The sequence below is a fragment of the Doryrhamphus excisus genome, chromosome 6 (assembly GCF_030265055.1).
Source record: "Doryrhamphus excisus isolate RoL2022-K1 chromosome 6, RoL_Dexc_1.0, whole genome shotgun sequence".
NCBI classification, from domain to species: domain Eukaryota; kingdom Metazoa; phylum Chordata; class Actinopteri; order Syngnathiformes; family Syngnathidae; genus Doryrhamphus; species Doryrhamphus excisus.
The window spans coordinates 16,984,739-16,999,002 of NC_080471.1; the positions used below are offsets into that span (position 1 = coordinate 16,984,739).

A 14,264-nucleotide genomic window follows, 5' to 3' on the forward strand; every position below is an offset into this window, starting at 1 on the left:
TAACTACTTTGCCTATTTACTATTAAACGTATACTGTACCCTTTGAATACAATTTATCATTTGTTCAGAAAATTGTTTGTGTCCCAACATTTGTGATGTGAACAGTTACCAGATTTCAGTATCAATATTTATTTACCAGCACCTTTACTTCACCCCCAAAATACAATTTACAACCAAAATAGTGTGTATCAGTGCACACATACTGCGTTTAAAGTTATTTCAGTGACTAATAATTAATTCAAATTAACTTGGATTCATCTAATTTCCCGACCAAACATCCCACAAGTACCTCTGTTGTCAAGACTTGAATTACTTTTACTGATGTATTTTCTAAAAAGGTAAAAATTGTTCAAGAATAATAACTTCAAATTGTTTTCAATGGAAAAAAACAACAACTTGTTACAGCAGAGGTGTTAGGTCATGCCATTTCAAGAGTTTGCCCCTGAAGAGGAGCATCAGTTTGTTCGTCTTTACTTTTTCCTGGTGCCATCTTCTGTTTCTTCCTAAAGAAGGAGTCGCGTTAGAAAATGATGTACTGTGTTCTAAATCCATGCTTTTTTTTCATTGTTCTTACTTTGATTTGACAGTCAAGACGATGACAGTAATGAGGATGGACGCAATGATGACAGCCAGCAAAACCCCGCAGATGATTGCTGTTGAAGAGGACGACCGTCAAGTGAGTAAATCATATGTTTACACTCTGTTAAATCTGTTTCTTTTTACCAATTGGGGTGTCAGGCTCATCCTCTTCTTCTTCCTCACGGTCATCTGAAAGGGCACAATCATTCATTAAAACACATACCTGACACATAATAAAGTCTACATGAGGAGGGAGAGCTCCGCACTCACCATGGACACCAGCACAGGTGGCATTGCAGCTGTCATGGTCAAAAAATCGATTTCCGTTTCCATGGCATCCGGTCCAGAGAAATTTTTTACATTTTTTATGGACAGAGTCATAGTAGTATCTCAGAAAATTGCCGTTACATCCACCAGCGACTTTGGTCAAGAGACAAGTTGCGGTTGCTGCGAGGTAAACAATATGGCCATCATCATCACCAGAGAAAGAGGACAGGGGTCACTGACAGTCTTGCCATGAATCATTTTCACTTGCTACCACTAGGTGGCAAACTGTCTCCTCAAATACTTCTCTAGTGTAGCTAAATAAGGTCATTATATTAGAAACAGCTCTCAGTACAAAGCACTGCAGTTCTACACTACTGTACTGCAAAATGCACATACAAAAATATATATAGTAGTTAATTCAATACCAATTCTTGTATATGTTGGCTACTCTGAATCCTTGTTTACAAATGTGTTATTTTTATTATTATTTGATTATAATTATCTCACCATCTGTGGGGTAGTATTTGTCGACACTGGCCGAGCAGTTGGTCATGCACTCTCGTTCTCTTAGGAAGCGATTGGCGTTGCCCCCTTGGCCTTTGTATATAAAGGGGTTGCACCTGTCTTGTGTGGGTTCGTAGTGCAAAGCAATGATGAAGCTGTCTCCGACACCTTCGTCCTCGGCCAGGTGGCAAAAGTCTGTTGAATGATGAGAAGACATTTCATATCCTGATGTTTGCTGCACATCATTATTATAACACAACTGCCACACATACTAATGTCATACATACGGCCGATAGCTAGAAATGTTTGACTAACTTCATCACCCACTCCCTCTTTTTATGATGGCAATAAAAAGCACCATCTACGCTACGTTTTTTTTAAAACTTCCTGCCCTCCATAGTTTTTTTTTTTTACTATCAATCTTTTTTAACACTAAAAGGAAAAGTCACTCAATCTTTGATTCTTTGTATATCATCCCAAGTTGATATTTAAGACGTCAGACAGAGTTTTTCATTTGGGTTTTACGTTTGGCGGAGTCATTCGAAATGTGTAAAAATAGTCACAGTTTTAGTATAATAACTACCACATTTTCCATTTGACTCAGCATTGTTTATGTCTACTGCTACAAGTCAAAGCAGGCATTAAATTAGCTGAAATGGAACTTTGTGCTCTTGAAGTGAATAAAAAGACCAATTGAGGCACCGCACACTGATAAGTTTAGCGCAATGTATCATCATTTCAGTTTGGGCGCCATCTTGCACAAAAACGGCTGAGCAGGAAGTTCGATTTTATCTCACAAAATTCAACACAAATGCCTTTTTATAAGTCAATAATACACAAACGTTATACTCAATGAAGCCCATCTGCACATAACTTTGCATGTTTTGTACCTAGCAGCCAGATCTTTGGAAATGGCTTCACTTCAATGGATTAGAAAATAAACGGACCCACCTGGTATTTCTGAATGGCCAATGTGGAACGCAGCAAAGATAACGACAAAAACTACTAAGGGCTTCATCATGCAGCTTGTCTCAGGAGTGTCTCTTGACCACTGAGGCAAAGTTGTAAACTACAGTGAGAGCAGGCTGTCATTATTGACCTTTGTACCCATACTTCCCTTCCACCTTCAATCGAAACAAACCTTAACGACAGGAGTAAACCCCTATGTCCTTAATGATGGTTAGTCGCTTTGCCAACTAATAAGAAACAATAGTAGGCAAGAGGCAGAGGTAGGCCATTTTAAAACCTGCTTTCCAGTAGGAAGAACTTAAGGTTTTCTGTTTTTTGGAATTGTCCCCAGCTGACTTAGTGTGAGAGGTGGGGTAACCCGTTCAATGATTGCTAATCATGTACTGACACATGCAGTTTTGAGTAAGCAATTTATTGCAAACAACTATTAAATTCAAATAGCTGATGAACTGAAGAATTTGGTGGGGCAGTGTGGTGTAATTTTGTCTAGCCTACCACTTTGCGCAGCCAATTTGGTAATTTGGTAGACTGGGCTGCGCCGAGATGCCGGTTGCGGCGCACCAGGGAAGGGATGCAGATTTTCACATTTTTGTGACAAAACAACACGCCAAAAGTGCCGCCAGCTCTGACGTGGTCTATTCTTGGTGCAGGCGAAGGTAAATTAAAAGTGGAAAATTAGCTGACAGTGCACACACGTCACCTAAACCTCACAGACAGGTTTTTCAGAGTGTCAGGCACGTTTCAATGCAACCAACGCCGCTGCACATCCTGAAACTCCATTGTTCAAATGAAGGAAAAAGCGCCTCAGATCATGATCACACTCCTACCACAAAAAGGCAGTTTTTTGGCATTGAAAGAGTGGAGGCTTTTGAAGAAAAACCCTTGCAGATGCCGACTGATGGTTATTGGACTGCACTCTGCACCAGTAAATTATTATAATTATTATGTTCTGCAATACAAAATACAGGAAACTTGCAAAAAATTGCAAGATTTTACTGCAAAAAAAAATTCAAAATTAAAAACTACTAAATTAATAGCAACAATTAGTAACGATAGTATTACTATAAACTGAAATGAGGCATCGATATCTGCTTAGTTTTTCGGTCTGGTTACGACAGTGTACATCGGTGTCGCTGCCATTATGTTAGAGTGTGAATATACTTATGCTTTATACTTTTTTAGCTTGTTCTTTCCAAGCATCGTTAACCTTTTGTGATGTAATAGGTCAACTAGAAAGGCCCAATAGTAAGACTCACCAATGGTAGAGTCAGCAAGTTTAACAGAAAGATACATAGACAGATAGTTACACAGTGGATGTTGTTAGAGTCCTCTGGTGTCAAACTGTATGAACACACATGCACACACTCACCCGGAGGCACTACGCAAAGATTGCGTGGAAGCTGTGGACTTGTCACAGAGTGTGTTGACAAGAAGAAGCAGTGGGCTGGTGTTGTTGTGGCTGTGACGTCAATTGAGGCTACAATGAAAGACAACGTGAGGTTAAAAGCGGTGTGGAGACTTGTGGTTTGCTGCAGTGACCGGTCCACACCAGTCAGACGGGCATCAAGATGCTGCTTTTGAACTTCGCATCCACCGTGCTCTTGGTGCAGGTGGCAGTAGTTGAAGGTAAGATGCTTTTCAGGGGTTATGGTTCACTTCATTCTGTGGGATGCTTTATCACAGGAGAAAATTTGAATGGCTATTATTAGTTTTTATTTTTATAATTGCATTTAATTGACAGTGGAACTTTTGTGTATGTTTCAGGCAGCAAATGGGGGTACACCAGTAAGTATGAACACACTTTCTTTTTTTATTGTGCTTCTAAAATCTTTTATACACATTTTGTACATTTTATTTAGTCATATTAATAGTAAAATAGATCAGGGGTCGCCAATGCGGTGCCTGCGGACACACAAGGTGCCCACAAGCCTGCTTTTTATTCATGTTTTCAGTTAATAATGTGAGAACACTAGAAATAAATACATTCTGAAATTCACAATGTGAGTTGTGGATACCAGCATTTTGTTCATGTTCTGGTAAAACAAGCATATTCAGTTTGTTTCGGGTGAAATAGGCTATGATAATGTTGTAAAAATTAGCAGCTCTTAGCTATTGTCATTTTGTAAGAGTAGCTCTCACACGAAAAAAAACATTGGAGACCACTAACGTAGATAGTACATATTAGGACTCCAATACTGAGCTGTATTGTTTACATTCAAGTAAATTATATACTGTAAATGACATCCATGGATCAATTCCTTTCCAATAATTACTGTGAAATTTTAAACCAGCAATTAACTATAACTTAAATTGTGTTTTTTTTGTTTTGATTTTGTCTAAAAGTGCCTTGGCATACAGAACATGACCTGTCATTATAGTACCACTGCTTTTCAAAAGTTAAAAAAATTACAGACTGAATTTTCTGGTTTTGGTTTTGCAATTGAGCATATTACTTTTCTAGATTAATGTTTGGTTCATATTCCGGACAACAACACTGTAATAATAAGTATAGTCCCCATATTTTTGGTTTTATCACAGCAGTATTTTGACATTAATGAGAGCAGATGAGGCTTTGTCAGTACACGTGGAAATTTGGAACAACCCGGCAATTTCAAACTCTGCTGTGTTTGCCCAGTAAAGTATAGTGGTGATTCACTGGGTCCTGTCACCATGCACTCTTGTAAAACTCTCTGGTAGAAAGAAAGAAATGCAGCATGGTGGATTTCATCCCGAGTTAGGCTGAAAGCATCCAGAGGCCTGTCATAGTGGTCAAGAGCACAGCAGACTCATACCAACATTACCACCTTCAACAATGACACTGGAGGTGATTGTTTGTTTTCTAGTTGCATATAACTCATAGCTTAACTCAAAACGTAAGAATCACAGTTATGAAACTCAATTTGGACACACAAGCATCACATCACATCAAGAGCGTTCCTGTGATCCCCACATGTGTTTCTCAGTAATGTGTGTCTTGTTGTCGAGCCACAGACACCCGACCGACGCAGATGAGGTCATTTCAGAAAATGAACAACTTGACTAAATACCATATCTGGTGCTCCTTTTTTGTTTTTAAGAAACTTCTAATTTGCAGAACAGTTGTCACACAAAAGCCATGTTTCTCACTCTCATGGGACAAAAATAAATAATAGGGGACCTTTAAAGCAGAACCAAAGAGAGAAACAGTGTGAAAAAAGGTTTTCACGCAGTTGAGTAAACTATAAACTTACATTAGCTTGGCGGAAAGCCGGATTTAATGGACATGACGTCAGTGAGGCCGTTCAGATCCAGAGAAGGATGGATGACATTTCCCTACTTCTACTTCCAGGTGCAGATGGACCAACTCAATGGTCCAAGAGCTTTTATTACTGTGGTGGACTTGGGCAGTCACCTGTAGACTTCAGTCATAAGAAGCTGGTGTATGATCCTATTTTACCACCAATTAGGGTTCACAACTATAACCAGACGGGTAAAGGGAAGCTTGTTATGGAAAATACCGGAAGATCACGTAAGTATATATGTATATTTAACCCATATTCACTAACACTAACACTACTCATTAGTTCATCGGTATGTTCTGTATTTTTGTGTACCTTATTGTAAAGTGAGACCACACATTTTTGGACAGATTGCACATGCAGACATACACAAATACAGGTCCGTATTTATAGTACCACCCCTAATAATGTTACTGCCTTTTGTTTCCTCTGTTCCACAGTAAAGATATCACTTCCCTCAAAAATGAACTTCACCCTCACTCAAAGCTACTCTGCAGCTCAGCTCCATGTGCACTGGGGCTCAGAGGCCAAGCCTTTTGGCTCCGAGCACACGGTCAACGGCACACAGTATGCTGCAGAGGTAAACAGCATTGAGCAGATCTCTCCCACTGAATTTACACTCCTAGCAAAGACGTAGCCCTGCCGAGCTATTCCCCCTACCGTTTATGCTCGTACTCGTGGCAAGTAAAGACTGACAGGAGGTGTCCAAACTTCAGTGTCATTGTTACTAGTTGCGATGTAAGATGTTGTGGTCTGACCCGAGTTCCTCGACATCTCAGAAGTCCATGCGATTGTTTCATGTGACTCGAGGCTCCGCAACCACAGTTCTTTTTATGACATGGTGTTTTGGACTCATGGCGTGATGAAGAATTGATTAAACTTTGGCGTAAATGACTGTCCTGACAATGCACTGCATCACACACACAGTAATACCGCCAAACACATGACAGTTTGATAGTCGGATATGAACTGCTATGGTGCAGCCATTGCCTTGACCGTGTCAGCTTTGGTGGTTCAGTACAGTATGGTCCAGTATTGGTTGGGAGGGAGTGGGTTAGAGTGGAACTTCTCAGGAAATCTGAACTCACAAATGTTTGGTAGTAACCAAAAAGACAAGGTTGTGAGTACAATCACCTGAAATTACAATAAAATAACGTGGCAAATTCAGTGATGTGGGAGATGGCGCAGGTCTTCAATATATGTTTAACCATAAGGAGACTGTAAGGCAGACTTGGGACACGAAGGAGCGACTGGAAAGTGGAGATGAAGAAGTCTGGGTATGACTTTTTGTGCATCCTAATCTCTTTTATTTTTCTCTTACAGTTGCACATTGTACACTACAATTCAGACATGTACTCCAATTTTACCATGGCTTTTGACAAATCCAACGGTCTGGCTGTGCTGGGCGTTTTCATTCAGGTGACAATCTTAACACCCCTTGGCTTTGAATCTGCTCTTAAAGGGATAGTTTTGATTTTTTTGACATGAAGTTGTATGACATCCCCATCATTGGCTTACTGGACCCAGTGTGGGGTAAGTCACTGTTGATGGACTGCCTTGCTGATAGGGATGTCATACAACATCATGTAAAAAAAAACAAACTATCTCTTTAATATGTGTTCATCAGAATCTTCAAAAACTTCCATTTTCTCAAACAGATTGGTGCCTTCAATCCAACCTATGACAAATTTATTAAGCACCTCAGTAAAATCAAAAACAAAGGTGAGTCTATCATGGTGTACTTCACGTAGTATGTGGTTGTCAGACAGGTGAATGACCTCTTTGTTTATTATTTCTAGATACACAAACAAAGATCGATGCTTTCAACATCAGACAGCTCCTGCCTAGTAATCTGAATGACTATTACCGCTATGACGGCTCACTGACAGTTCCTCCATGCTACCCAAGTGTACTGTGGACTGTGTTCAAGAACCATGTGACCATCTCAAAGGCTCAGGTGCTTATTTGGGTTCACCCTTTAATACATTATTGTGTACGGTCTGACCACATTTGTCTCTGCAGTACAAAACCCTGACAACAGCTCTCCTTGCCACCGGAGCCACGGAAACAAACGCTGTTCCTCTTACAGGCAACTTTAGGACTCCTGTCCCCTTGGAACACCGAGTTGTCCTGACGTCATTTAAGAGTGGTAAGAATACTCTTCATAGTCATCTTCCTTAAGGAAGGATGCAACAGTGACATTGCAGCTATCAATGCACACGTACAGTCCCCTCTCTTGCAGGTCTTGCATGTATGTGTCATAGCCCTAAAATGTATCCTTAATGCTTCCCAATTAGAGCTACACTTTTCCAATATGGTGTTGTGGACTCCCTTTATTGCCAGGAATGTACAACAAACTCTGACTGGCTCTTTTGTCTGATGCAGGAGTGCCACGCACTAAGTTTCCTTTGTGTCGCCTGGCGAGGAGGGAAATTGTACGGAAGATGCTGACCTTTGAGGTGGAAGAGCTACTTGAAATTCAGCATCTCCTGCCTAATTCTACCAGGAAGCTCCTTCAACAACATATTGCAGCAAATTCAAAGGCACAGGAAAAGGGACAAGTGACATCCAGTAAGATTCAAGATCTTGCAAAGCCAGCATTGGCCTTTGGCTCGTTGCTGGTTGAAAAGACCAACGAAGCCAAACAGTCCACTATTCCACTGGATGTGCCTACCGCTCTCGCCAAGGAGCTCTTACCTCAACTTAACCTGAGGAGCTACCTGTCCTGTAAGGCACAACTTGCAATTCAAACCATCAAATATCTCCTCACTGGAGGGCCCATTGATGAAGACAGGCGGCCAATGATTGACCCAGCTGTTAGTGGTGGTTCTAATCTGTATTCTTGGCTTTTCCCAGCGGATTCCTCACGTCGCTGAGGCGTCTATGTCACATTCTGTCGCACAACCTTGTGTGCGTTGCATACTAAAGGAAATCTTTACTGGGTCTCTGCATATCATATTCTCTTCAACTTTCCAGTTCCTGCAAATGTAATCAAAGTTAAATCTCATTTTTCGCACATATTCATAATATGCTTTGGTGATCATGTGCAAGTACCCACTGAATAATTATTCATTAATGCTGATCTGTAATTAGTAATGTTTATTTGTGCCATGAAATTAAGCAAAATGAGATCTGCAATGAAATGGGATTTGGGTTCTTCACTACCTTGCTATTTCCTTTACCTTAAAATAAACTACAAGAAAAACAAAGTCATTGTTGTGTATCATTTTCTGGAATATCCAAATGCAGCAGTTCACATCAAAATCGTAAACTTAGTGATACAATATTAAGTTGTTATTTTTCATCTTTTCTCTTCTGGGCCACTCAACTGCCCAAACGTGGATCAACTCTGCTATGTGGACTTTATGTTACTTTCACTTTTATCAAACAATTACATGTGCATGTAATTACATGTCCATGTACATTTACACAATATAAGACCGATACAAAATCAAATGACAAAAAATAAAACCACATATCAGGTACCAAGAAAATATGTTGTACAACAACGGCTCAATAAAAATCAAATCACTTTTTAGCATGATTATCATGAATAAATTGTATTGCAATAGAATAGAAACACTGTGATTGGCTGGCGACCAGTCCAGGGTGTACCCCGCCTATCGCCCAAAGACAGCTGGGATAGGCTTCAGCATACTTCCAAGACCCTAGTAAGGATAAGCGGCATAGAAAATTGCTGGATAAAATGTCACTTTCACATCATGTAAAGCCATCTTTGGTTAGCAGTGTGCAGGGTACTCTTTTGGCAGCGGCCTCAAAGAGTCAACACTTTGAATTTATCTGACTGTGTGGCTTGTATGGGCTGCTGTTTTGATTAGCAATAGAATTCAAATAGAATCAGCAGTTAAATTTAGCAACGTGAAAGAAGTGAGGTAATGCAGTGTTGACATTTTCTTCTGAGGTGAAAAGTGAAGCGTCTATTAAGTATTAACAACACACAGTACAGTAAAATACCAATTGAATACTTAAACCAATTGCTGGTGTGAGAATGTTACTGTATTAGAAACCTCTCTTGGTCCATGCACTGCAGGATTGCATAGTAGTGGGCTCTACACTGGCACTCATTCTCATTAGAATGGTTATACGCTGCCTATTGAGACATAATTTCAAATTTAATAATTAATAAAGGGTTAAACTTGAACATTAGTGACTGAATCCTCGCCAGGTTTTTGTGATTGAACACGTGAGTCACCTATGAATACATGACATTGCAGATCTCATTTCGTGTACATTTCCTTAAAGGGCTCCTGCCCTGGAGTATTTAGTTTTGAGCTTTACATTGATGCATAGCTTGTGGTATCAAAGTTAAGCTTGTTGTCTTAAAGACTTAGGCTAATGCCCATGTAAAGTACTGTGTGTAGTTATACTGCATGAGGTGGATGTAGTAAATGAATTAACCACACGCTTTTGGGACTATAGATGTTTGTTTATAGTCTTTCTATAGCTTGGTTTAGAATTCTTTAATCACTTTTGCAGGTTTCTATTATTTATTAATTCTGTATACAGTGCAACACTAAATACACTATCTATACAAGAGTTGACATTTGACGAGCGTGATCTATTAATTAATTAGTCATATACATTTGACTTTCATAAACCCTTTGATCATCATACATTTGTCAAAATTAATGGAAAATCCATCCATAAAAATCTATTTCCACATATATATATATATATATATATATATATATATATATATATATATATAGGCTATAATCTTATAAGCAGAACTGGAGGTAGCAGAGATGAGGATGCTGAGGTTCTCATTGGGAGTGACTAGGATGGATAGGATCAGGAACGAGTACATCAGAGGGACATTACATGTTAAAGGCCTTGGAGATAAAGTCAGAGAGGCCAGACTGAGATGGTTGGGACATGTCCAGAGGAGAGATAGTGAATAGTAGGAGGCGTAGAGGAAGACCAAAGAGGAGGTTTATGTATGTAGTGAAGGAGAACATGAGGGTAGTTGGCGTGAGAGAGACAGATGCAGAAGACAGGGTTGGATGGAGGAGATTGATTTGCTGTGGCGACCCCTGAAGGGAAAAGCCCAAAGAGAAAGAAAAAGAATAGGCTATAATCTTATCTCTTAGATTTACAAAAAGACCATCACACTTCTACACCGCTGTAAGCTACAGCTCCTTATCAAAATTCTAAGACAAATTTATATTTTGCACTGTTGGATTGTATGTTGTAGGGCGAGTGGTTAGCGCGCAGGCCTCACAGCTAGGAGAACCGAGTTCAATTCCACCGTCGGCCATCTCTGTGTGGAGTTTGCATGTTCTCCCCGTGTGTGCGTGGGTTTTCTCCGGGTACTCCGGTTTCCTCCCATATTCCACAAACATGCTAGGTTAACATCCTTGCGACCCTCGTGAGGATAAGCGGTAGAAAATGAATGAATGAATCTACAGGAGTCCGTTAGGTTCCACTTGGCCGTGCAGCCCCATTTTAAACATGTGCATGAATAATGACTATTAGTGCATCTTTAGGCTGTATGCATTACATCATTCAGTCTTACTTATATCAACATTGCTGTATGTGCTGTGCCTTCAAGAAGTATTGGAACAGTAAGGCTATTACTCATCTGTTCCGTAGTCCACCAGTGGTTTATTTCTTCTTCAGGACATTCCGAAGGTTTGTCGACAGTTCTGATTGATATTTGAACACCCTGGCATTAAAACACACCTGTGAGTCACATGTTACAATACTGACATGAAAAATGGGGTGGGGGGTGTCTCATATAGTATTCATATTTTGATGTCAAAACAAAATATTTTCAGTCTACAGCAAGAATAAAGGAATTGGCCTCCCTCACTGTTCCAATACTCCTGCAGGGCACCGTATATAGACACAGCTTAGTGTACAGAAGATGTATCACAGCCCACAGGGATTTCCCACAGGAAGTGTAGCTATATTGTTAACAGTGACACCTCACCTGTGGATGTCCCCTAGTTTTTATTTACTCATGATAAAACGGTAAATTCTCTTTGTTAAAAGTTAAGAGTCGTCTAGAGGCTTTTTGTTTTAAGACAATAAAACCCCTTATTTGAACATTAAGTTAGCAGGTTTTTAATTCTATAGGCGGGGTATTGAACAGGACAAAAGTAAATGTGCTGAGAGCTTATTGGGAGATGTGTCTCCACATCAGGACTAAAAGCAGCTCACTTGTTTACGTTCAAGTTTCTTTAGCAGTTCTATTGCCGTCATCACATTTTTCCACTGCCATCACTGGTACATTAAGGCCCCTGGGGGCCATTTGTGGGCCGCAGCTCATCTTGTCTGTGGCCTAGAGACGCTCCGAACCACAACATTCGGAAAAAAGGGTAGTTTCCAGTTCTATAATGGAGAACTGAAGTGTAGACTATTTTTTCTTCTCTGCTTCGCCTGTCTTAATCTGCATTATTGGATTGGATTTAGCTTTAGATTCCCACTGAAGTGTAAAGTGTTGATTTTCTGGGGTCTATGGTGTCAGAATTCAGGGGTTTTAGGTATATTTTTCCTTGTGGTAACATGCAAGGTGGATCACAAGAGGCTCTGTGGTACTGGGGTTTTAGGATGGTCTCCTTAATGTTCTTTTTGTCATGTTGTGGCAACCATAGAGTGTCTCCATGCACTTTGATGTTTGGTGACAACATATCCGGTATGAGGATATGTCCCCTTTAGACCCCTTTGCACATTATCCACCATAATGTGGTGAGCTCCTCAAGGTACGTTAGGTCACCACTGAGTTCCTGAAAGTCCCCGGTCAAGTCAGGCCGTGTCATCTGTTCTCTTTGGCCTTCCTGCCTCAGTGGAACCATGTGCTGACCGCAGTCCAAACAATCAGGGGACAGGAGTCATCGGGCATCCTTGATGGTAGGGTGGCATTTGGTACCAACCCTGTACTTAGAGCTTCTCCATGATATCATAATAAAAGACTACAGAAAGGCTGGAACAAACAGAACCTCCCCTGGTAAATACTGCTGAGAAAGAGAGGCTATTGTGGTTTTTAGGATGACCCCGAACCCATGTTGGTTTCCCGGCTGCACTCTTTGTACAGTTGACCAGAGGACTGCTGGAGAGTTATTATGTCATCATCAGCCTTTTGACTTTATTCTGCAGTTACTATAAAACAGGAGTGTCAAACATGAACAGGTGGCCAAAACGTTGTGGGTCGAACTGGACCCCCCTTACCCCCCACCCTTTGTGTAATAGATATATGTTGCTGTTTTTAGTCATTTTGACTTTTGGTCTGAATATGTCACCCTCATTAAGAATGGTTGTTAATTCAGTGTGTATAAAACCCATCCATCCATTCATTTTCTATACTGCTTATACTCAATAGGGTTGCGGGCATGATGGAGCCAATCCCAGCTGTCTTTGGGTGAGACGAGAGGTACACCCTGGACTCAATCACAGGGCACATATATACAAACAACCGTTCATATTCCGATTCATAACTACGGACAAACTCCTGAGTTGTGTCTCCTCATTTCTGTTCTTCACCCAAGTTACCATCAGCATCCTGTGGTCAAAGTAAAGAAAAGATCAAGTCATGACAGGTGTCACTGCCATACTTTTTATACACACTTACTGGCCGTTTAATTGAGCCCAGCTTCTGACTGATGCATATATCAAAATACATAGCGTCAACTTATGCAGTGAGGCAAGATGAACAGTCAAGGTCAAGATGATACATATCAGTAAGGGAAGTCACTAGCAAGGAATGTGAGAGTGTTGTTGTCATGGAAATGTATGTGATTCCTAGTGGAAATACCCTACATAATCAGTGTATATATACAGTATATACTACTGTCATCTTGCAAAATCCACAATGACAACACCAAGAAAATTGCATGTTTATGTACCACAGCTGGGATTTTACCACAAAATATCTCTTATGTGAAACAGAGAATGGTCCCGAAAGAGAATATATCAAACAATATATTGTGATGTCACAGGTTATAGGAGAAAGGTCAGTACGATTGGAGCTTAATTAAAGAGAGCACTACCTCAAATAAACTCTTCTTCTAAGCAAGGAATGCAGAAACTAAACACATCAGCCATAAAATGATGGACTAGAGCAGCTGAAGGTGCTTTTTTTCTCTGTATGCTTCGTTTATGCATCTGTAAACATACAGCTGATGTGACTTGCCAAAGACCTCCAGATTTGTCTCTAAGCTTTGTAGCTCGTCAATATGCAGATTTCCCCCAACATATGATCATTACTTTTGTCAATTTCAAGTTATTTCAGTAACCATGGTGGGGTTTTCTTCTTTCTTCTTCATATATTATATGCTAGGGTGACCATATTTAATTACCAGAAAACAAGACACAGACAGTGAGCCCGGCAATGAGATACTGAAATGATACTCGGATTTACTCAAAGATGCTTTATACTTTCAATACATTACAAAATGCTATTATTAAAGAAATATGAAATATGGTTAACCAGCCTACCATGGAAACACCATGGAGTGTAGAGTTAGAGAGGTGACAATGATAATGACAGTGAATTTATATGTATAATATGAATTAGATTAGATTAGATTCAACTTGTGTGTAAAAAGTCAATCACATTGCAAAAATATGACATACATAACACATATGACGAACGAAAAATAGGCCAACTGGATGTACACGCCTTCTGCACATGCGTAGAACCGATTG

The 14,264-nt window shown here is 40.1% G+C and overlaps 2 protein-coding genes across 4 annotated transcripts in view; one reads left to right on the forward strand and one right to left on the reverse strand.

Annotated features, from left to right (window-relative positions):
* ca12 (carbonic anhydrase XII) overlaps window positions 1-8,790 on the forward strand; it is an 83,992-nt gene extending 75,202 nt beyond the window's left edge. Inside the window, exons 9-18 of one of the 3 annotated variants that reach the window (XM_058075043.1) lie at window positions 588-676; window positions 776-3,945; window positions 4,084-4,104; window positions 5,648-5,827; window positions 6,038-6,177; window positions 6,921-7,016; window positions 7,256-7,319; window positions 7,397-7,554; window positions 7,620-7,746; window positions 7,983-8,790. In XM_058075043.1, coding sequence (XP_057931026.1) covers window positions 3,888-3,945; window positions 4,084-4,104; window positions 5,648-5,827; window positions 6,038-6,177; window positions 6,921-7,016; window positions 7,256-7,319; window positions 7,397-7,554; window positions 7,620-7,746; window positions 7,983-8,473 — 1,335 coding nt within the window. In that variant the 5' untranslated portion in view covers window positions 588-676; window positions 776-3,887 and the 3' untranslated portion in view covers window positions 8,474-8,790. The remainder of the gene's footprint in view (window positions 1-587; window positions 677-775; window positions 3,946-4,083; window positions 4,105-5,647; window positions 5,828-6,037; window positions 6,178-6,920; window positions 7,017-7,255; window positions 7,320-7,396; window positions 7,555-7,619; window positions 7,747-7,982) is intronic. The other 2 variants (XM_058075044.1, XM_058075045.1) reach the window with 2 other exon arrangements.
* si:dkeyp-73b11.8 (BPTI/Kunitz domain-containing protein) lies at window positions 342-1,632 on the reverse strand. Its single transcript, XM_058076158.1, has 5 exons — window positions 1,354-1,632; window positions 850-1,026; window positions 724-768; window positions 575-653; window positions 342-503 (listed from the first exon to the last, which is right to left on the reverse strand). Exons 1-5 carry the CDS (start codon window positions 1,565-1,567, stop codon window positions 419-421), a joined length of 600 nt encoding a protein of 199 aa, XP_057932141.1. The 5' UTR covers window positions 1,568-1,632; the 3' UTR covers window positions 342-418.
* Window positions 8,791-14,264: the final 5,474 nt, after the last annotated feature.

Coding starts and splice junctions, on each gene's coding strand:
- si:dkeyp-73b11.8 (XM_058076158.1), bottom strand. CDS start 1,567: ATGTCTTCTCATCATTCAACAGACTTTTGCCACCTGGCCGAGGACGAA. Junction 769..849: donor CACCTGTGCTGGTGTCCATG/GTGAGTGCGGAG, acceptor GTGCCCTTTCAG/ATGACCGTGAGGAAGAAGAA. Junction 504..574: donor GTCTTGACTGTCAAATCAAA/GTAAGAACAATG, acceptor CTCCTTCTTTAG/GAAGAAACAGAAGATGGCAC.